Source organism: Oryzias latipes, chromosome 9 (assembly GCF_053564925.1).
Source record: "Oryzias latipes strain Hd-rR chromosome 9, Olatipes_Hd-rR_3.1".
Taxonomy (NCBI): domain Eukaryota; kingdom Metazoa; phylum Chordata; class Actinopteri; order Beloniformes; family Adrianichthyidae; genus Oryzias; species Oryzias latipes.
The window spans coordinates 24,618,317-24,640,404 of NC_136245.1; the positions used below are offsets into that span (position 1 = coordinate 24,618,317).

At 38.5% G+C, this 22,088-nt stretch overlaps 2 protein-coding genes across 5 annotated transcripts in view; one reads left to right on the plus strand and one right to left on the minus strand.

The window, feature by feature from the left end:
• Positions 1-1,279: 1,279 nt before the first annotated feature.
• Positions 1,280-6,848, minus strand: LOC101169116 (IDNK gluconokinase). Of its 2 annotated transcripts, XM_020705838.2 has the most exons (7): positions 6,719-6,790; positions 6,529-6,585; positions 6,201-6,283; positions 5,417-5,447; positions 5,223-5,309; positions 2,543-2,586; positions 1,280-2,046 (listed from the first exon to the last, which is right to left on the minus strand). In XM_020705838.2, the coding sequence occupies exons 3-7, from the start codon at positions 6,236-6,238 to the stop codon at positions 1,674-1,676; spliced, it is 573 nt and encodes a 190-aa protein (XP_020561497.1). In that variant the 5' UTR covers positions 6,239-6,283; positions 6,529-6,585; positions 6,719-6,790; the 3' UTR covers positions 1,280-1,673. The 2 variants fall into 2 exon arrangements, with proteins under 2 accessions (XP_020561497.1, XP_004072291.1); XM_004072243.4 differs by lacking the exon at positions 6,529-6,585 and having other exon boundaries at positions 6,719-6,848.
• A 301-nt stretch (positions 6,849-7,149) lies between these two features.
• frmd3 (FERM domain containing 3) overlaps positions 7,150-22,088 on the plus strand; it is a 48,367-nt gene continuing 33,428 nt past the window's right edge. For 2 of the 3 annotated variants that reach the window (XM_011479015.4, XM_078953090.1), the window contains exon 1: positions 7,207-7,646. In XM_011479015.4, the coding sequence (XP_011477317.1) occupies positions 7,542-7,646 (105 nt within the window). In that variant the 5' untranslated portion in view covers positions 7,207-7,541. Of the gene's footprint in view, positions 7,647-22,088 lie in introns of all 3 variants that reach the window. The other variant, XM_011479016.4, reaches the window with a different exon arrangement.

The window sequence follows — 22,088 nt, forward strand, 5'->3', positions numbered from 1 at the left end:
CTGGCAAAGGATTAAGCCAAGATGGTAACATGTTAGATGTTTAAGGAATGAACATAGGAAGAAAAATGAAGGCAAGTAAATCTGTAAAGAAATAGATGTGACTAAATGAGCTATAATGATTAACACAATGTTTTATTCAGAAGCAAGCTTGTAATTAGAAATCTCATCTGATTGTAATTATTTTTTCATACAAAAGTGAGTGCATATTTTATGTTTCGGTTTAGATTTTTCTTTGTATTTGCAAAATGTTTCAGCTTTTACTAGGTGAATTTCAAAAATATTTGAAAACGTATCTATGATGAAGAGGTGGTGTAGTGTGCGTTGTTGAACACTAGGTGGCCTTTGAACTGAACATTCAAGTGCCTCAAGTCATATATTTTTGTTTAAAACTAAACGGTTTAGAATTTCAAACTTAGACAAGCTAATTAATCATTTTAAGACATTATTTAATAATTTATGGCAAACCCTACAATGATACAGACAAACATCCTAATGTGTGTGACTACATGTTCTCAATGTCAGAGGTGAACCACAGGTGACAAAGCCCAACCTCTGACATTTGTATGCATGCATGCGATCAGCATGACAACCTGTGTGTTTTGTTTGTTGCTGCCAGGCTGAGGAGAAGTAATCTGCAGCAGCATGTGTGACTGCATGTGTGAGATATGGGAGTAGCTGACGGGGTTTTCTGGATTAAGAGCTCCAAAAATATTCGGGTTGAGGTTTGAAGATGAGTCACGCTTTGTGGGGGGAGAAAAAAAGCATTTTAGGTGGGGAATGCGTGTTTGCCTGTTTCTTCTTAAGTCATCAGTGGATCTGAAAACAGGAATGATGAAGCTTTGACCTGATCCGACCCAAATTGAGAGCAGTGATGTCTGCTTTCTTCTTGCATTTGTAGAAAAAGGACAGTTCTGGTAGGAAGTATAATTGTTAAGACATGAATTCAATAAATAAATACATGATCTGTACTTGTTTGATATTTATTTCATTTTTATTTTTGAATTGCGTTCGATGCAACAGTCGATGGTAAAAATTAAAAATATTTGTTGCACACAAACTTTAAATTAATCAGTAGGTCATTCGGTTTTAACCCATAAGGACCCAGACCCATTTTTTTTCCCTTAAAAATAAAATTATGTATATTTTATCACAAACCACAAGTGGACCACAGAAACCATTTCTGATATTTTTCACTGATGTCACCATGAGTTCTTATGGGTTAATGAGCTAAAAACGAAAATGCAGAAATAGTTCCACAAAACAAATCCCAATCCAAACCTTTTGCAAATTAAAATCTTTATTTTGACTGAATAGTTTCAGAACTAAAGCAGATTATGTAGACTGCTTTAGGCTCCTCTGAGGCGACAAAAATCAGCACGAGCTTCAATGTGGATCTGCATTTGAAATAAAACAGGAATGTATTTCTCACCTTAATTCAACCAATTATGTTCTACTCAGGATCGCTGAATCTTTGAGCAAAATATCATTGCATATAGATAAATACAGGTATGTAATGAACTACGTTCATTGTGTTAAATTGGTTTCAATTACATGCTGATTAAAGCCTACTGCTCCAGGGCAAAATCCATCACAGAAGATAATGGGAATGTCCACAGTTTGCAGGGGTTTGATTCAGCTATGAACCACAGCAGCATCCGTCTCAGCATGCAGGATCACAGCTTTTCTGTTGAGGGCTTCACACTCATGATGTGCTTTTCAACCTCCACAGCCATTTCACTAACACCCTTCCTGATGTCCAGAGTGAGCACATTCTCCTCATTTAAGGGAGGCTCTAAAGCATCGAACTGGGAACGGAGCAGGTCGGCCCTCATGTAGTGACCTTGCCGGGTCACCAGCCGCTGGTAAATGAAGTCGTAGTCACCGTGCAGATAGATAAAAAAGACATCAGGTGAAGAAGAGGAGATGTCCAGGTGGGATCCGGGCGAAGAAGCAGACAGGGCTCTGGAGCCGTGGAGGAGGATCTGCCTGTACTGGCGCTTCAGAGCAGAACATGCCACAAGAGCATCACAGCCCGAACACTTTTCCCTGAAACAACAACACACAAATAGTGCAGGTATTTAGGACGGAAAGGAGAAAGACTGTGTAAAAACTGGGTACCGGCAATATAAAAAAGGGGAGAAAGAAAACCAAAACAATCCTACTGAAAAAAAACGTACAAAGAAAAGATTGGAGGGTTTTTAATCTTTCAGGGAAATCTGTGTCATGCAGGTGAACATCCTTTAGAGAGATGTTTTTTTTCATTGGCTGTACTCCTGACATGTTCTGTGTGAATGCAGAAAAAAAGTGCTGCTTATAGTTACCAATGTTCACACATGAACAGGAAGTTGCATGAATGCAACACACTGAAATGTAATCAAGTAATCTGTCATACTATCTTTAATGCTGCTGCTATATTGGAATTTCCCCATTGTGGAACGACTAAATGATTATCTTGTCTTATTTTAAAGCACTTTGCAAAACCCAATTAAGTCTTAAATGGAACAGTTGAGCAGATATCATGGATACAGTTGGATTTTCTCACCTCTGGATGACTTCATGAACTTTGAGAAGCCAAGGAAATCTGTCCTAAGGGAACAAAGCAAATCACCATTTTTAAGGTTTAATTTCTCTGTTTTTGTTTATTATTGAGTTGGATCATTGAATTTTTGTAATATTTCATTATGTGTTCTTAAAAAAAAACCATGAGACTGATCTTCTTCCTTGGTCAGTGTGCCATTTTGGATTGTTCTTTTCCTCATATTTTACACTGCAGATAATTTGAAGTTAAAAAATAGGAATCTATAATATATATATATATATTATATATATATATATATATATATATATATATATATATATATATATATATATATATATATATATATATATATATATATATATATATATATATATATATATATATATATATATGCACCAGATGTACAAAGTAAGGGGTTCATTCTGCTGTGGTTGACCTCTCTTTTGGTGCAAAGTGTTGCTGCAGGTTAAGACCATAAAAAAAAAAAGCTACAATAGCTACTATTGTAGCTTTTTTTTTTAACTTGTCCTTTCCAACAGCTGAGCAAACAAATGAGAACTGAAGGCCTCTTGTGTTGGACATATTTTACTGTTACAATGTGGGTTTTGAATCTAATGATACAAAAGGTGTATATTTGAATAAACTACTTTGAAATATATGGAATATTTTAAAAATGAAACACAATGACAAACTGGAAAAAGTAGGTAGTATGGGAAGTTGTTGATCGGATGATGATGTTTGAAAATTTTCAAGTGCATCTTCAATGTCCGCATACTAATAAAGGTTTTATAGTTGGTACGGAGCATTTCCAGTAGGGGTGTGTATTGGCAAGAGTCTGGTGACACGGTACGTATCCCCACATTGTACTGGAACACATTTTGTTTTCTTTTGTTTTTTTAGAGTATGACTTAGACAAAACTATACCTGAATATTAATATGTCCTTCATTGTAGTAAAATTGCAAAATTTTGTTTATTTAATGATCACAATGTTAAGCCCTGAGACTGTACCTCATCCTCATTTACAATTTGTTTTTACCCAAGCAAATTCATAGTGCTTTATTTTGGTAACCTAAAATATACCTTATTTTAACCACCATAAAGGGCGTACTGGGTTATAGGCTGCAGTCTCAGTTATGGGTGATTTTTCAGTATTTGACACAAACAAAAGGGTTAGGGTTAGGTACTATGGGACATCACTGTGTGACCAGTCTGGGTCTTGGTTTGTTTGGAGTTAACTGTTTTGTTTTTCATAGTCCAACATTTTCTCAATAACCAACTCCATCCACCTTGTCCTTACTGAGCAAACACCTCTGCTTATATAGCCTCGCCCCGATTGGTTCAAAACCTTACAGAAGGGATGTGGGGGTTAACAGCTAAACACCCCTTTCAAAATGGTTTTAGCTGAACATTCAAATTAGCTGCCAAGCAGCTTAACAAACATTTGTCCAAACATGCCCTGGTGAGGAAGAAGGTGAGCAGAAAAACAGGTGAAATCAAGTAGACACAGACAATTAACAAATGCAACTTTGTTACACACTGATTGGATGATGACATTAGTCCATCGTTTCAACTAAAAGTTATTTGGCATGAAGAGGTACTGGATGTCATCATCCAATCAGCGATGTCCCATTGCATCTACTTTTTCAGATTTCTTACCATGTGTCGCTTTTAAACGTTTCATTTTGGTTTTTGCAAATTGCTTTTGCTTTCCAAAACGTTTCATTTTTTTTTTTTTGGCATTCAGTTCATTTGTATTTGTTGTGATCTTTAATACTTTTGTGCGTTTTATCGATGTAATTCTAACTTCAGGGCCGCCATTCAAAAACCATGCTTTTTTTTTTTTTTTTTTTTTTTTTATACCTTTTAGTGCAAAAAGTAAACTGCCCTATTGGCCGCTGTGACATAATGCAGCAGAAAGAGAATCGAATGCCTCTTCAGCCTCTTTGCATGTCTACACTCGGAGATCACAAGCAGCATGTGTAACAACGCATCCACATTTTTTATTAGGATATTTCCCAACACTCTCCTCTCCGCTCATGCCAGCACCCTCCCTGCCAAGACTTACCACATGGCACAGGCTGACACTAATCCCACATTCACACATTTCTTCTTCAGAACACCGTTTGATCTCAGACTGCAAACTGTTGATTGTTTTTGAAATATGCCGGAGAGATAATCAGAGCAGGTGCCCGAGCGATTCTCCACAGCGCTGAGAGGAAACCTGAGTGGGAGGTTATCAATTGAAGCGCAGCTACCAGCAGACTGCTGCCAAATGTTTGCAGACGCTGCTCTGCCTGCAGGTTTGAACGTTCAGCTTTGGAGAGAAGCCAGTCAATTGTTTGGAGCTTTTCAGCTCTTACAAATGTCGGCAGGGGCAGAGAGAACAACCTTATGATGAAGGATTAAACGGAAAAGAGGAGCAGTGAGCTAGGAGGACAAGCATTGATGGTCGTAGTGAAGTATCTTTGAAGATATTCGCTGCGGCGAAACGTTTTAAGGAGGAAGATTTTAAGTCACAGCAACTCAGGTTTGGAGAAACCTCAATGAATGACAGGGTTTGTGTTGCTGCACACCTGACACGAGAATGATTCACTCGTGACTGTGTGAAAATATGAGCTCCATAAAAGACATGCATGCATTCTCCAACCATAAAATTTGTAAAAGCACACATAAGAGACTGACCTGGTCTGTGAGTGGCTCACCACGAGCCATCTTCTCGATGTTCTCCTTCGAATGGAAGCTGTCTCCTTCGTGAAAAGGCCAGTTCAGCTGATGGTGCAACACAGCGGGACAAGTTAGTGTGAAAACACCAGTGATTGGAAACAGAAAGAAGCAGCAAAACGGTGTGAAAACAAAATCTACTTTCGTTTGTTTACCTTTTTAGACAGGAAAATCCCCAATGTGCTTCTGTTTGTCGGAAATAAAAAAAATCCTTGGAAAGCAGTTCACAAACTAGTCACAGACATGAGAGTTGACAATTGAGGCTAGGAACTGAATGATTTAGTAATTATATTTTAAGCTGGAGGAACCACTTTTACAAGAGCAAATGTCAAAACATTTGAAAGCTTCAGGGAAATGTCAATGCTTTCCGGAGAAAAATGCTGAACAGATTGTATTTACACTGAAGCTGTTAAAGACCCACTCCGATCATTTCTGATCTATTTTTAAAGCCTTCCCAGTGGTCTTTTCATTATGATGATGTTGGGTCGCTTTTTAGGATATAGTATTTGCAGGGTGGCAGTAGTTCATTAGAAATTTGCCTCTGAATGTGGGCGAGACCGATAGAGGGGAGCAACCCCGCCCCACTTACCCTCCCCGTTGCTGTGAAGAGGAGGGTATTTTTTATACGTCACATATACGCTCTTTTTCAAACTGCTTTGTTTTTTCATTTGCTCCTGATTCACAATGACTTGAATAAAGAGATACTCAGAAATGCAATTTTTAGCTTAATTTTCTTTGAATGGAAGTGGCGTTAAATGTAAAATATAAGAACAAATTTAAGATGTATAGGAAAACTATGAAGGACATCAGCAGATAAATACAAATCAAAACTTTAACGTTTAAAAAAAAAAAGGGAAAAACACAACTGTGCGTGTGGGTGTTTATAAATTTGCTAAACTGGTCTGATACACTTTAATGACAACATAACTGTGCACATACTTTCCAGAGCCAGAGACTCCCATAATGATGTAGATCATCCTGTCTGTGAATGCTCAGACACCTCCAGCCAGGTCCTCAGCAGACTTTAAAAGAACAAAAAATAAAATCTGATTATAGCAAGGATTTGTGGTTTTCAATCAGGTAATCTCACGAGGAAAGACAGTCCTATCAAAAAGAAAAGGCCCCTTAAATTGTTTCTTGGTTGTTTAAAACTTTTGTGTGCTTTCAGCTTTGTATTTTTTATTAAATAAGCAGATTGTGGAGGCGATATAAGATACATTCTCGTCTATTTAAACCAATTTCTATAAGTATAATGAATTTCTCTCACTATAAAGTTAACTTGTTGTGTCATAGAGAAGCCTCAGCTGAAGAGTCCTGCAGAAAACTGGAAAAATGGCTCCAAATATGATAATATTCCATGTAGATTTGTAAAAACCTACAACAGGTGTAATTTAATGGCGTTTTAAAAACAATATGTACATTTAAACATCACAATAGAAGCAGAGAGTCAGTATAACCTGGTGGCGGTGATCAAATTAAGAGACAAAACTCTCCGCTGCACATCCTGCATTCAACAGCGGGACCAAGGCTGCAGGCTGTCACGTGACGTGATGACGCACGTCCGTTACGCTCACGTTTAAAGGGACCGCGTTCAGGCCAAACACAGTCACACTATAATATATATAACTTTTTTTTCTATTTTTATTTTTTAAATATTAACTATGAACGTAACACTATTTATAGCGATCTTTAGTTGTATTTTGATTATTTTTTTCAGTTACAGTCATTTTTTTCTTATTTTAAATGAAAAAAACGTGTATTATCGTAAATTTTCAATATTTTTTAATAATTCTTTATAATTTAATGTGCTAATTTGAAAAAAATAATACTTATTTATTTATTTATTTATTTATTTATTTATTTATTTATTTATTTATTTATTTATTTCAGATTTGTGGTGAGATGGTTTGTCTCCACGCCCCGTAGAGGCGGGTGTTTCTCCTCCAGCATCATGGCTTACAGCCTCTCCAAAGTGCTTTGAACTGACGGCGGGGTTGAGTCAGACAGAGAGAGCCCTCCTGTGCAGATCCACCAGTGGGAAAGCAGCAGACGGATGCAAGCCCTCCTCCTCCTCCTCTCTCACTGTCGCATCCATCCATTCTCTTATCCAACTATCCACCTATCCATCCACCCATTCGCCTCCAAGGGCGTCTGAAGAGGCGTCAGAGACCCGCCGGGAACGCGCCATGCGTGAGGACGAGTGAGTCCTTGGTGAATTTTACGCCTGCTGCCTCTGGTCTGTTTGGAGCGGCTAACAGCTGAACCTGAACCGACTCAAGGATGAAAATGCTCCGGTTTCGCAGCCCCAGCATCCGCTCCCTGGATCAGGAGATCCTTTGCACGATCAGGTTGTTGGACGACTCCGAGCTCTCCTGCAGCATCCAGGTAAAGGAAACCGGCTGTTTGATGCTCCTGTTGCAGTCCACAATTCGCCTTCATCTTCCACAAAGATAGATCAAATCAGCCTCATGTGGTTGATTATTATTCTGGTCGTATCATCATGTCTGCAGAGAAAACACCACATAGTGTGCATTGTTCTTCCCCCTTGTTATCCATCTCTGAACATCCTTGCTTTGAAGCTATGGAAGAATATAATGATGACAATGATACAAACATTTAGCCCTATTTTTGTAATCGTGAACCACGTGGAAAGAAGTTAGGATCAACTTCATCTTCATTGAAAAGAAGAGCTCCATGACTGTAATGATATCAAAGACAGACAGAAATTTAGGTTATAGACTGCAATGAGTGGAGCAGTCATACTGTCGTTATAAACTTATTAATTGTTATTATTATTAAACTGATAAAATTACAATTAAAAACAAATAACACCATGAATAAAAGGGCTTTGGATGAAGTTTAACAACTTATAAAGATGGATAGGTGGATAGTATATAATATCGAGATTTCAAATACAAACAGTAATTTTTATAGAATTACAAGAAATAAACACATACGCTGAGAACAAGCAATTATGGTCCATAAAATAATAAAATAAACCAAAAATACAATGTATTTTGTTGAGTCTATTAGATTTTATGATCACTATACATTTTTTAAGGACTGATGATTTCCATGTGGAGATTACAGTGAAGTTTAGCATTTGTTCTCACAGCTGGTTTCTTAAACATAGGCTTTTTGATGTCTTAAATATTTAAAATTTTGATGATTTTAAGCTGTTAAACAGTGAGTTAGTCAGTATTATGTAAGATTATCTGTTGATAATTCCTTGTTTGTTAAGAAAAAGAAGAAATACAGGGTTTACTGTTGTTTTGCATGTTTTTTCCCCACACCTCAATAGATCATGTATGGAAGGATGAAGGAACAATATGAAGTGTGTAGTGAAGACAGATTTAAAAAATGTTGAATTTTGTGAAGAACAAATAGTGAATAGAGTTGAATAAGTATTATAATTATTATTATTATTATTTCTAAGTTAGCAAATCAAAAGGTGAGAAGAAACATAGCAATTATTGAAAATGCTGGAACTGTGGTGCAGCCTCACAATAAACACATCATTGATCTGTCTTCCAAATAGCTGAGACAACTGCGTTCCATCCGCCTCTAATGTGTTACGCCCTTTGATGATGACTTCTATTCATCAAGTCAAAATGATGACTGTTATAAAAGGAAAATAACTTCCAAATATTGTCAAGGAACATTTCCATTTTTTTCCCCAGCAGTCTTGTGTGTTGAAGTCGGAATCGCTCTGCAGAACAGAGACAGCAGGAGGCAAAGCTGATTTGTTAGAAAGTCGATGGTCTAATCGCTTGACAGTCAATATGTGGTGAAGGGCTCATGAGCAACAACAAAAAATAAATTAATAACAGCACATTAGTGAGAAAAACCACAAAAGTTGCTTGTTGCATGAAAGTGTGTGAACAACAGCTCTAGAGGTCAGTGTTTAGGAGCTACATGTATTTTTAGTTTTCAAAGCCGCCTCTGTATAGGCAGAAGCTTGACAAATTCCCAAAATAAAACACAACTACGAACAAGCAGTGAGCTTAAATAGAGTTAGAGGGGGATCTCTCACTGTGCTGTGGATGAGACCAACAATCTCACTGGTACTGTACTCAATTAATGATTTAAAACACTCAACTCTGCACATGAAGAGAGCACTATAGATGCAGAAGTTGTGTTTGTTCCTTTGAAGGTGTGTTAAACTGGTCATGTCAGGGAATATTAACGTTTTTGTAACCGTATGCTTAAAAATAAAGGGCACAGCCCTGTCTGTGCTTTTAGTGGTGCATCTGTTTCTTTCTGCACCACAAGGAAATGGACATTTATTTTTCCAGCTGACTGCATTTTCCAGGTCTTTCTTTAATGGGTTTGTGTTCCGGCGCTGCGCTACTCCTTCCTACATATTTCATGATATCCTGTTCTTCTCATGCTTCACCTCTTAACAACAGAAATCCTCATCTTATTTCAACTTCTGCTCTCTATCTCTATATTCACGTCAATTCAAAATCCAATTTTTTATTCTGTTTTTTTTTTTTTAGATGGGGATCAGATGCAAAGAAAGACACTAAACTAAGAGTGTGTATGTTTGAGTGTATTGGTGGTCAGTCCTTTTTATGAATCTTTTTTTCCCTTTAAATATTTCATAGCATACAAGTTCCTCACTTTCAATAAAATATTTGACCAATTTAGTATTGTTTGAGATAGTAATAATGGTTCAAAAATAATTCTAAACATTAAAATCCATCAAAAATTTAAAGACATGGTGTTCATAAAAAGAGAAAAGAAAAAAAAACATGTTTTTTTGACACACCCTTATTTCTATGTTGTGTTTTTTTCAAGACTCAGCTCTATGGAATTGACAGTCTTTAGGAAATAAATGTTATTCTGTAAAAATATGAAACAACAAATCATATTTTTCTAAAAAAAAAAAAAAAAAGCTTTCCTGTAACACTGATGCCAATTTCAAACAACTTTTAATTTCAATGACTTAAAGGCTGGCCTTCAATAACCTCTATTCCAGAGATATCAATTATTAATATGAAGTGTAAAAAGTCTGTGTAGGTTGATGGTGAATGAAGAATTGCAGGTAAAATAATAAACTTTAGTTAAATAAATAACATAGAAGCATCAGACTGTGAGAACTGTAAGTATCACATGCAGGTTTAAAAAAACGAAGTTAACAGGGATCTAAATTTATATTACCAAAAAAAAATGATTATGACAAACACACTTAATGATCATTTATATGTTCAAATCAAAACCATGATTTTAAGAAATTGTTTTTTTTTCTAACAGAGCAGGAAAGCCTCCACATTGTCAACACTGTCTACAAAAGCTGAGGGACTATGTCAACTACAATAAAAATAAATAGAGCGTCAGGTTTGTCAGCTGTTTTTATTTAAATTAAAACTTTTACTTGATGTCATAGAAAACATTTTTTCAAGGTGAGTTTAACAGTGAACTGCCCCTATGTATTTCACTTTATCAAAGAGCAATCTTTTTTTACCTAATACAGTTAGCACAAACATTTCCATGTCAAATAATACTTCATTATAAACTTTTCTGTGAATATTTCTTTTTTTTATTCCAAACCTTTTAAAAGTCTGATAATTTTTCCCCAATTTTCCTAAATTCCAAAACCTTTCCATGCTTTGGTGACATCCAGCATTCCCTTTTTATCTAACTTTCTGTCTTTTTGTTTTTGGGATGTGCATGCCTATTCCTGTTTTTGTGTTTTTAAGGCACTTATTGTAGCTCAGCAGCAGGAAATGAGGCAGGTGCTGAGGATACCATGAGGTGTCTGCGTGCACTGAACATTTATTCATTGTGTCCGGCCCTCTGGGCCTAAGTGCGCTCAGCCTTCTGCATCCATGTTCAGTGAAAATGTTAAGGCAGACCTGCTGTAGTAAACACACACACACAAGGATCAAAACCCTCTGACCTTTTCTGTTTGCAGCTCTTGTCCTCATCATCACTTCTCTTCCCATCTGTTCTTTTCCTCTCCTCCTTCATCTCCTTGAGCCTCCCTTACTTGTTCTCCGATCTGCCTTTCACCCCACTTATCCCCTGCTCCATTTTCAGCTGCACATTTACCCCTCTGACCACCTTTTCTCACTTTCTATATTTATACTGCTTGTCTGTCCCCCTTCTGTCCCGCCCCCCCTCCCTCTCTCTTCTGTGTAACACATCATGTATAATTAAGTTAGATCACTGATCTTCATGAGGCTAACATCAGTCATCTGCCAGTGATGCTGACTTGTATAATGAATGTGTTCAGAATTATGATAAAATATTCAAAAGTAGTGACGAAGATATGAACTGTGTGAGATATTTTCATTGGCATCTACAGAAGAGAACCAGTATTAGTTAGGGGTGTTATAAGTAATTGACTCAATTGATGAACCGATTTCTATTCCTATGATCCAACCAGGTTGAGACAAGTTTTTAGTTGAATTGACCTATACCACTATAAAATTGTTTCAAAATGAAATAAATCGAGAATTCATATTGGGAAAAACCATCTGGATTGAGACAGTGAGTTTATTTTTCTATGATAAAAAAACGACCATGTGCCATCACAGCATGTGATGGCAGCAGAAAATTATTAAGCCATCATTAAAGTCCAATGTGTGGAAACATTTGGCATTTTGCTGACGTGATCATGGAGTGTGGTAGAATAGTCTAGTATTATCCCTTTTGTATCCCATTTTTATGTGGAAAAATAACAGTGAGCTAAACTTTATAAAACTAAAATATGAAAGGATTTACCATGAATTCTTGTTTATTCATTTGTTTATACACATATTTAATTTACACTTGATTGTCTTGCAAGAAATTTGAAGAATTTGGAAAACTTCACCTGCACTCTTCAGTACCCAGGTATTTATCTCTGAGTAACACTGGTTGAAGTTTTGGCAGAAGATGTCCTGGATCGATTTATAGTCAGTGAATTGGATCGAATTGGATCGTTCAAAATGAACCAATATCGACTGTCGTCTTGTAACTATCATAATTGTCAACCACAAATTATGATATGAATGGAATCGTTGTTTCAATGAATTGTTATGCCCCTAATACTTGTGTTCAGAAGTTTTCAGCAAATCGTTTAGTCTATTTTAACAGGGATCTTTAGGATGCTATTGTTTTTCACTGTTATCCTTTGGTCAAGGGAAGGTGTGTGAGGCTAAGATTATTCTGTGTGTGTGAGCGCATGTGTTTGCCTGTGTTCAGACAGAATCCAAACTGATCTTGTGCTCCTGTTTCAACTTGAATGCATTCTTTAAAGCCTGCTATAAATAGCATCTGTTTTCTATTCTTGTTCCGTTCCAGATGTCTGTGAACCTTTGATGCGCTATAAAAGATGGCTAAAAAGAAATAATCCCTTTTCTGATTGGTGCTTGTAGCTGAGAGAAAGCAGTGTAAGATGAGTCAGTGCGATGAAAGGGAGGGAGGAATGGATGCATTAAACCGTCACTAAAATGAGAAACAAAGTTAGACGGCTGAAATCAGGAAACATGGGAAGGGATAGATGCTTGGAAAATGCGATCTGAGAAGATCAAAATGAAAACTAACAGCCTGAACGAGGAGGAAATGAGGTAGAGCAGTTATGGAAAAAAGATAAGAATTATTGAAGTGATTTAGAAAGTAACTCAAAAGGATTCTGAAAGGTGGTTCTTTAAGAAGAGGAAAGTGTACAAAGACTTACAAATAAGAAAAGTCTCTAAAACTTGAAGAAATGATTTGAAACTTTGTAAAAAAGTTTGTTAAATCGATTTCCTACGACACATGAGAAGCTTGGTCACAGTGACTGCAGTGTACTTTCTGATCAGGCGTAAATTACTGTAAGATAGCACAAAATGAGGCCACAGATGGCAAGAGGAGAACATAACTGCTGTGTTTGAACCTTTCAGTGAACATGACAGGCATGAATTTTTCACAAAAAGCAGATCTGCCATCTAATGTGCGTCTTACTTTCCACATTCAAGCCAAAACTAAAGTTTTATAGCTGTCATAAACCTTTTATTCAGTGTCCTTTACTTTAGCACTACTGGTACACACATTCTGTATAGCGGCTGGTTTAGATTCTTTTTGCTGAAGTAAAAGAAAAAGAAGTTAAAAAAAAGAAATGAACTCTGAGCTCCTGATGTTTCTAAGGCCTTAAAATGCATCCAAACTTAACATTTGAATAGTCTATTTACTAGCAAGAGTTAAGTTATAAACTGCATTTAGAATTTAAGAAAATATCTCACTAATCAAACTCGTGTGAACCGGTTCTGATCTTCATTAACCTTTAATTTTATTCATACCCATTGCAAAAATAAAATTGTAAAACCACAGGTTTAGCTTATATTTTATCATACTTTTGACCTAAACCAATCTCAAGTTAAATGATTCATGTGTTTGTTGATTAATTTTAAAGACCCGCTCCCATGAAAATAAATTTTTTTGGTGTTTTTAACATGTTTCTGTAGCAATTTTTTCATGATGGAGGACATATATAAAGAAAATTCAGATAAAAACTGCATTTGAGTATTTTTTTTCTTCAAATCGTTGTGTGAATCAACAGCAAATGGGAAAAAAAATGAGGTTTAAAAAAGCTTGTAGATTCAAGGATTCAAGGAGTATTTATTGCCATTTTCAGTGTACAGATTAGTTTCACAGAATGGGAATTTGCTGCGGTGCTAATGTGCGACATAAAACACTTAAGAATATAAAAAATGAACAAAAGTAAGAAAGAAATAAAAATTGGTCAAAACAAAAAATAGGAATAAATTGTGCAAACAGGTCAAACTGTGGATGATCAAGGTGCGGGTAGTGGACTGGTAACTGGACATATAGGTGAAAAGGTTTAACGGGAAAGGAGTTAAAAAGTGTTCATGACTGCAGAGGGAAAGAAACTGTTCTTGTGTCGTGAGGTTCTGGTCCTGATGGACCTTAGCCTCCTGCCCGAAGGGAGTAGTTCAAGTAGACTGTGTCCAGGGTGAGAAGGGTTGGTCGCTATCCCACCTACACGTCCCTGGGTTCTGGAGGCGCATAGGTCTTGGACAGATGGAAGGTTGCAGCCAATCACCTTCTCAGCTGAGCGCACAATACACTGCAGTCTGTTTATGTCCCTGGTTGTAGCTCCGGTGTACCACACTGTGATGGAGGAGTTGATGATGGATTCTATGATGGCCGTGTAGAACTGCACCATCATCTGGGCCGGTAGCTTGGCTTTCTTCAACTTTCGCAGGAAGTACATCCTCTGCTGGGCCTTTTTGAGCAGAGAGCTGATGGACGGCTCCCACTTGAGGTCCTGAGTAATGGTGGTGCCAAGGAAACGGGCAGAGTCCACTATGGTGATGGGAGAGTCTGTCAGGATGAGAGGGGGTGAGAGGGCTGTGACTTTCCTGAAGTCCACTATCATCTCCACTGTCTTCTGGGTGTTCAGCTCCAGGTTGTTGATGCTGCACCACAACACCAGCCGGTCCACCTCCCTCCTGTAGGCAGACTCATCATAGTTAGAGATGAGCCCGATGAGGGTGGTGTCATCTGCAAACTTAATCAATTTGGTAGAGTCATCGCTGGAGGTGCAGCAGTTGGTGTACAGGGAGAAGAGCAGAGGAGAAAGTACACAGCCCTGTGGAGATCCTGTGCTGATAGATTGGGTGGTGTAGATATTCTTCCCTAGCTGCACACACTGCCTCCGGTCCATTAGGAAGTCAGTGAGCCACCCTCAGGTGGAGTCAGGCAGGTTGAGCTGGAGGAGATTTTCCTGGAGCAGAGAGGAGAGGATGGTGTTGAAAGCCCAGCTGAAGTCCACAAACAGGATCCTAGCATAAGTACCCAGGGAGTCCAGATGCTGCAGGATGAAGTGAAGGGCCAGGCTGATAGCGTCGTCTACAGACCTGTTGGCTCTGTAGGCGAACTGCAGAGGGTCCAGGAGGGGGGAGGTGAAGGACTTGAAGTGGGGGAAGACCAGGCGCTCGAACGACTTCAAGACTACAGACTTAAGTGCCACAGGCCTGTAGTCATTACGACCAGTTCTGCGGGGCTTCTTGGGGACAGGGACAATGGTGGATGCATTCATTCTGATGCATGGCTGGATAGCTCGCCAGATTGCTTGCCATTTCTGTTGCACCGCCTACGTTGGGTAGGGGTTGTGAGGTGTGGTAAGAATGCAGGGGAGAGTTTTAACACAGGGATGATGGGTAGTGAACACTCCTGTCCACAACTCAGAAGCAAATTTCTGATGAAGTCCTGCCGCTTTGCAGAAATTGTCCTAGAAAACAACTCAGGCTTTTGATTTTGTTTGCTGGAGGTCCTTATTTAGTCGTTTAAAGATTTCATTATTTTTTTCTGAACCAAACAAACAGTGTTCAGATGCTGCTTTCTGAAGCTGCTGCTCTTTTTCAAATATTAAAATCCTGACACTCAGAAGAGGCTGCTCCCCCTTGTGCAGAAATTCACAGATTCATTCCCAGATCTACTTCAAAATTATATATGCTGTGTGCCCAACCGTGAAACTCTTTGTGTTCATGAAAGTGCACACTAAATGCATTTATCAGTCTCCATTGAATCACGTGTAATCATGTGATCATGCCTTTGTGCGTCCCTGAGGCATGGTCGCTGATGATAAGGAAATAGGTTTTCCTCCATTCACTGTGTAACAAGGTCAAAGTCATGATGCTGTAAGTGACCGTCACAGAGATGCAGAGTATTGCCTGCTACTTATGATGGTAAAACAATGCACTACATACATTTGCAACTAATTTATTTATACAAATATTTATTAAGAACTATTTGAACAAAGTCGTGTTGTAGTAAAAATTGTGCACGAGGAGTCAAAGAGAGAATAGGGTTGAGGGAAAAATGGATTAGATTTATGGATGCACATAAATCTAAAACACAAATAAAAAACAATAAAAAAAAGTTAGAAAACAATAATTAATTTATAAATTATATACAATCTAAATTGTGTATAGAAACATGACAAACTAGAAAACGAATGAACTTTCAGAAAAAACAAGGAGAGACAAAAAAACTGGTCAGACAGCGGAAATCAGTCAGGAGGAGGCAGACTGCACAGAAAGTAAGCTCTAAAATTCCACTTCAATTTTCTATTGATCTATTTTAAAAGTGTTCCCAGTTATGATTATGCCATTTTTAGCCCAAATCAAAAAGAAGTGTCATTTTCTAGGACATAGTCTCTGCAGAGTGAAAGTAGTTCTGAGATCTATGTTTACATGCTCTCCCACTAGCTTACGGCCCCTTACACCCCAACGAAACAACTACGATCTTTTTTGAACTGCATAACTTCATCTGCTCCCGATTTGAATAAAGAAAACTCAGCAACGCATTTTGAGTTTAATTTACTTTATATACCGCAAGTCCTCCAACATCAGAAAAATGCCACACCTTAAAAAAACTAAAACACAATTTTCATCAGAGTGGGTCTTTAAGCATTTTCTGAATAAAACAAAAAATGATCAAAACATGAAAGTAAGGGAAACCTTTCTTTAATCTCCCCTAATACATAAATTAACTGTACATCAATCATTATGGAGGCAAAGAGTTCCTCTAAAACAGGGGTCGGGAACCTATGGCTCGCGAGCCATATATGGCTCTTTTGATGGTCACATGTGGCTCGCAGACAAATCTTTAATTATACTTTTTTTTTTCATTAGACCAGTCCTTCTCGGGCGCGATGCGATGCCAGAGGCGCGCAGTAGTAGCAGTGCTTAGAGAGAGAAATCTGCGCCAGCGCTATCAGTTACTATTATCTATTATTTCACAGAGTTTGTAGCAGCTGGAAACCTGTGAATTGGCGTGCCTAAAACTACGCGCTCCCGTCTCTGAGAAGAGCGCGCAGATGCGGGGACGGGATGTGTGAGGGAGAAAGCAGAGGGTGGGGGGTTGTGGGGACAGGCAGCAGGTGAATCGCGCAGGGATTGTAAAAACGTAAAACCCGCTTCCCGTCACTCACTGCAGCGTGTGAGTGTGAGTTTGGCTCCCCGTCTGCATGTGAGCAGTCTTTGTCACATCTAAAGAACATTCAGACCTACGATCACGTTTGAAGTCTCAACGCCTGCACGAAGCAGAAACTCACCACGTATCAACCAGACTAGACCATCAGCAAAACTACCACGAGAAATACTCATCATTTATTAGCAACAGAATAACAATGTTATTAAAAAGAATCCACAGACTTATTGTACTTTAAAAATGTTGAAATTAAATCAAATGCACACATTCATTTGTATATTTAGTTTTAAACAAATTGTCGCGGACTGAGTTGGGTGGCTGTTGGGCCGCGTTAAAAGTTCTGGAGTTCATTGAACGCGTCAAGCAGGATCTGATTGGCTCTCAGTTCTGTCGCTCAGCCTGTTGTTAGGTAGTTTGGACCAATGGGGTTCAGCTATGGGCCGAATAAGGGAAATGGGAGGGCTGCAGCGGGAGCAGGGGAATATAAAGTTGGGAGAAGCGCTCTCGTCTCGGCGGGAGAGATTCAGGAGTTGATGAATTAATTGAACGGCGTTTGTTGCGGTCTGCAGTAACCAGAATAAAGAACTTTAAAAGAGGTTAAGTCTCCGTGCCTCAGTGTGGGGAAGGGACACTACATTATTGTATGGCTCTTTCGAAATTACATTTCAAAATATGTGGCATTTATGGCTCTCTTGGCCAAAAAGGTTCCCGACCCCTGCTCTAAAACCATGTTCACCTAAGGGCCTGGTTGTCCAACAAAACATTTCACTGAAAGAAATACTTTTTGGGTAGCAGCTCTCCATTGTTTGTCCTTGTTAGCTCATAGGTTTTAGAAGAGTTATTTGTGGGTACAGGAGGTGTATCATTGTCTTCAAGTCCCTGGTCCCCCTCTACTCCTGTTTCAGTCTGTACTGATCAACCTTGACCCTAAGTGAGCAGTGAGAATTGGTAGGGATTGCAGGACTTTAAAGCTGCTCCTAACACAGCATGTAAGCTTAATTAGGTATGCTGCATCAAGAAGTGAAGTGTGTCACAGTTGATTTAGAACACTTGTAGTTGAGCTTGCATGCATAATGATAAAACACAAGCAGCATTTAACCGAGCCAGGATCTTACACAAGACATCATGGTAAAAGGACCAGTTCTAAATAAAAAAAAATAATTCGCCTGTGTTGAATAGCATCCTTAAGGCCCGTACACACCGGGACGAATTTCGCCGGCGATTTTCGCAAACGTTTAACGCCTCGTGACTAAACAAAGGGCACCAATGAGAGTGTGCACACCGACGCGAAAAAACGCCACGCGTCAAAGCGTCAAAAAAAAAAACGCATCGGGTTCGTTTTTTTTTTTTTGACGCCTCGCGTCGAAATCTATTCGACCAATGAGAATGGCGCTTTTGCACACGTGTCTGGAGCTTCTGAAGTTACAGTAAAACACAACTTGGGGGCGCTCAAACACAAAACTGCCTTGCTAAGCACACATATCAGCGAAGAAGATAGACGCCAAGTAGCGTCTACACTGCCGCGAAGAAATAATGACGGACATTCTGAAATATCCCCGAACCAAGCACCAGTTGGAGCAACTGGTGCTTGAAATATTCATGTTTTCTTTGTATGATTCTGACAAGCGCGTAAATACTTGCTCTCTTCTTCTGAGTGAAAAGCGACTTTAAGAAGCGTAAAGTTGCGCAGCGCCACCTTGTGTACAGGAGTATTTCTGTTTTACATTAATCTAATGTCAGGGAATGAAATTGCATGTTCGCTCGGCTCATCGTCAGCGAAAATCGCCTGGGTGTGAACACAAAAAACGTGGCGAAAAACGCTGGCGAATAACGCCTGGCGAATATTCGTCTCGGTGTGTACGGGCCTTTAGTGGGACAGTGTTGGCATTAGTCATTCAAAAAATTCAAATCACAAATGCGCTTCTGTCAGGTAAAAGCAAACTGCATCCACTGCTGAGAGGTCAAAAATATCTACTGTATTCATTCTTCTTAACCAAAACGTCCTCAAGAAGAAACACGCCAAATCAAAAGGGGATAATTAGAGGATAATTGGTTTAATCTCTTTCCTGTGAGTTTGTCTTTTTCCATGAACTCACATAGAGGATTAAATATTTTTTTTAATATTAAAGTTGAGAACGGTTTTCTATTTTTGCTGCTGTGGTCTTGTTGGACCCAGATGGCTGGCTCTAAGGGATTTAGCTTTCTCCTTAAAAAAGAGCTACATATAATAGAACAAACATGTCAAAGTGCACTTTGTCTGTGATAAACTGAACACATTCCTCTCTGAGCCTCTCTTTAAACTGCATGCACACGTCTGTGCGATCCAGTGAGGCCCAGAGAGCAGCACTTTGCTGTCATTTGGTAAGATCATGCTGAGACAGGATGACCCTGTAAATTCTTAATGCCCAGCCTTTGGAAATATAAAATATGCATTCGGACCTTGTTGGACATGACATAGACTCTTTACATCTCTCTTTCTGCTCGTTCTATCTCTCTTTTATTCACTCCTTTCTTTTTTAGCTGAGTCTTTTTTTGCAGCCTTTCAGCATGTTCCACTCTGTCTGGACTGGTTCCTTTTCTTGTTTCTTGGCTTCTGTCCACCTCTCTTCTCATCATAAGCTTCTGCCCTGAGAACCAGACATAGGAGAGGTATCGTTTAATGATCTGGACAGAAACACCTCCCAGCGCAGCAGTTTTCACCCTTTTTGAGCTATTTTACTCCTCTCTCTCTCTGTCTGTATCTGTTTGCTCTTCTGATTTAACAGCTTAGTAACACCGTTGTCACGGATCAGAAGAAAATCCTTAAAAGATGGAGACAGATATAGACCAACACACATGCTGTTGCTCTTGAGCGGCTTAGGCAGACACAAGCATCCCGTTTATGATGTATATGTGAAGCACAACATAAAGAAAGTACCGTAATTGAGGTGCGGCAATAGTTTAAGATACAGTAGGTGAGACCAATTGACGAGGTTGCAGAATGTAATCCAAACTATTCATTTCACATGAATATATTTAAAGCTTTCACATTTCAGCGGAACTTTTTGTATTTAAAAAAAACAAACACTGGTAGATCAAATAGTAAAGTAGATAGTTATAATACAAGAGGTAGATACAAACAACAGGTTATCATGCTGTTTTTAATTCTTGCTGCCAAGTTTTAGTCTATTCTTACTACTGTTGGGTGAGTGCAAGCTTAATACCAGTTTGTGCAACTATAAAAAGTCTTCTGGGCTTGTTTTTGGAAACAAACTTTAAAAGTGAAAAATGGGACTACATTATTTGCAGATAGAACAAAGAACAAAATATCTTGGAAATAAAGATACACAAAGAATTATGAAGAAATTTAGCCCACCGTTAAACTCAGAGACATGATGTTTTTAAGAGAGGCAAAGCAAATATGAGAATGAAGAAAATTTGTAACTGCAATGTTGTAAGTAAATTTAAAGTAAATGGACAAAGCAAAGATTCTGAGAACCAGTATGATTTTGTTAAACAAAAATTAATAGAATTCATCAAAGTTGAAGATAAGTTTAGATTTTTGACTGAGGTGGTGATGGCAAGATGTCAGTTTGGTCTTTTAACAGAGATGAAAAGATCTACAGAAAACACACACATCCATAAACTTGAATTGACCCACATGGAAATGAGTTGAATTGCATTCACCTGAAACCACTCACTGATTTTGAGATCAGGGTCTTCTTCAGCGCTGACATCTAACCAAGCTCAGTAGACTCAGAAAGCAGAAATGTAGAAATGTCTTCGTGTTTGACAGTCTTCTGTAAAAATGTCTGTACTAAGAATGGTGGTCAATCAAATATTGACTTAATAATGTTCAGCCTGTAGAGTTTTGATGAGATCAGGCTGGATGTAAATTCTGCTCCTTCTTCGTTTCTGGGGCTTTATTAGATTCATTGACCTGAAAACATATTTAACTGTGGGTCCTGTTTGGATTTCCAACCTTTGTTTTTGCGCTGTCTCTCTATCATTTGTAATTCATTCAGAATACAACATACACAATCAAACAAACCCTTTCTACTCCCTATGCTGATTTTTTTAAACACTTTTTGCAGCCTTTGACTTATTTGAGATTGTTCTGTTAACACGTCTGCTTCTGCTCGTAACACTGTACTTACGAAAGTGACTCACCACCAAATTTATGGTGTTGCCTTGGCAAGAAATTGACACATTTACTCTGCTGACTGTAAGAATTTATGCATCAAAGATCAAAGATGGATACAATAAAAGAACACCAAGCTAACAATATCATAAAAAAACATTAAATCACAAAATTAAGATTATATGGTTTGATTGTGTAGAACTTGTTCCACTATGTATGCTATGTGCTCAATGTGATTGCATGACTGTTCAACCTGAAAATAGGTCATTTTTCATGCTTTCTGCCGTCAGGAGACACATGTAATATTCAACACAATTGAGAGACTGTGTGTGCTTAAAAAACTGCAGAATGGAGACTTGTAGAGATTTAGGCAAAAAAATATTAGAGTGTATGAAATGAGGACAGTTCACTATTAGGAAAATACCCAAAGAAAGCTTTTAGTTTCATGGTAATTAAGACAACTCTTGCTGGTGGCAAACATGAGAATCGACGACCTACAACTGGCTGAGAGGCTTAACACCTTTTATGCCAGGTTTGAGGTCCCACAACCCTCCTCCTCCCCCCTCACTGAACAGGTTTCCTCAACAACTCTGGTGCCACTTTCCTCCCCCACCACTATCACTGAGGACAGTATGACCCCCCCAGACCACCTCTCCCCCACCACTGTCCTCTCAGTGACAGAAGAGGAGGTGCATAAGCTTTTCCGGAAGCAAAACCCACGGAAGGCTCCGGGTCCGGACGGCATCTCGCCTGCCACCCTGAAACACTGCGCAGACAAACTG

Excerpts from the sequence above, each read along its gene's own strand:
- LOC101169116 (XM_004072243.4), bottom strand. The coding sequence starts at position 6,238 with ATGATCTACATCATTATGGGAGTCTCTGGCTCTGGAAA. Across the intron at positions 2,587-5,222 it reads GTGAGCCACTCACAGACCAG|GACAGATTTCCTTGGCTTCT; the intron begins GTCAGTCTCTTA and ends TTGTTCCCTTAG. Across the intron at positions 2,047-2,542 it reads GTTCATGAAGTCATCCAGAG|GGAAAAGTGTTCGGGCTGTG; the intron begins GTGAGAAAATCC and ends TTGTTGTTTCAG.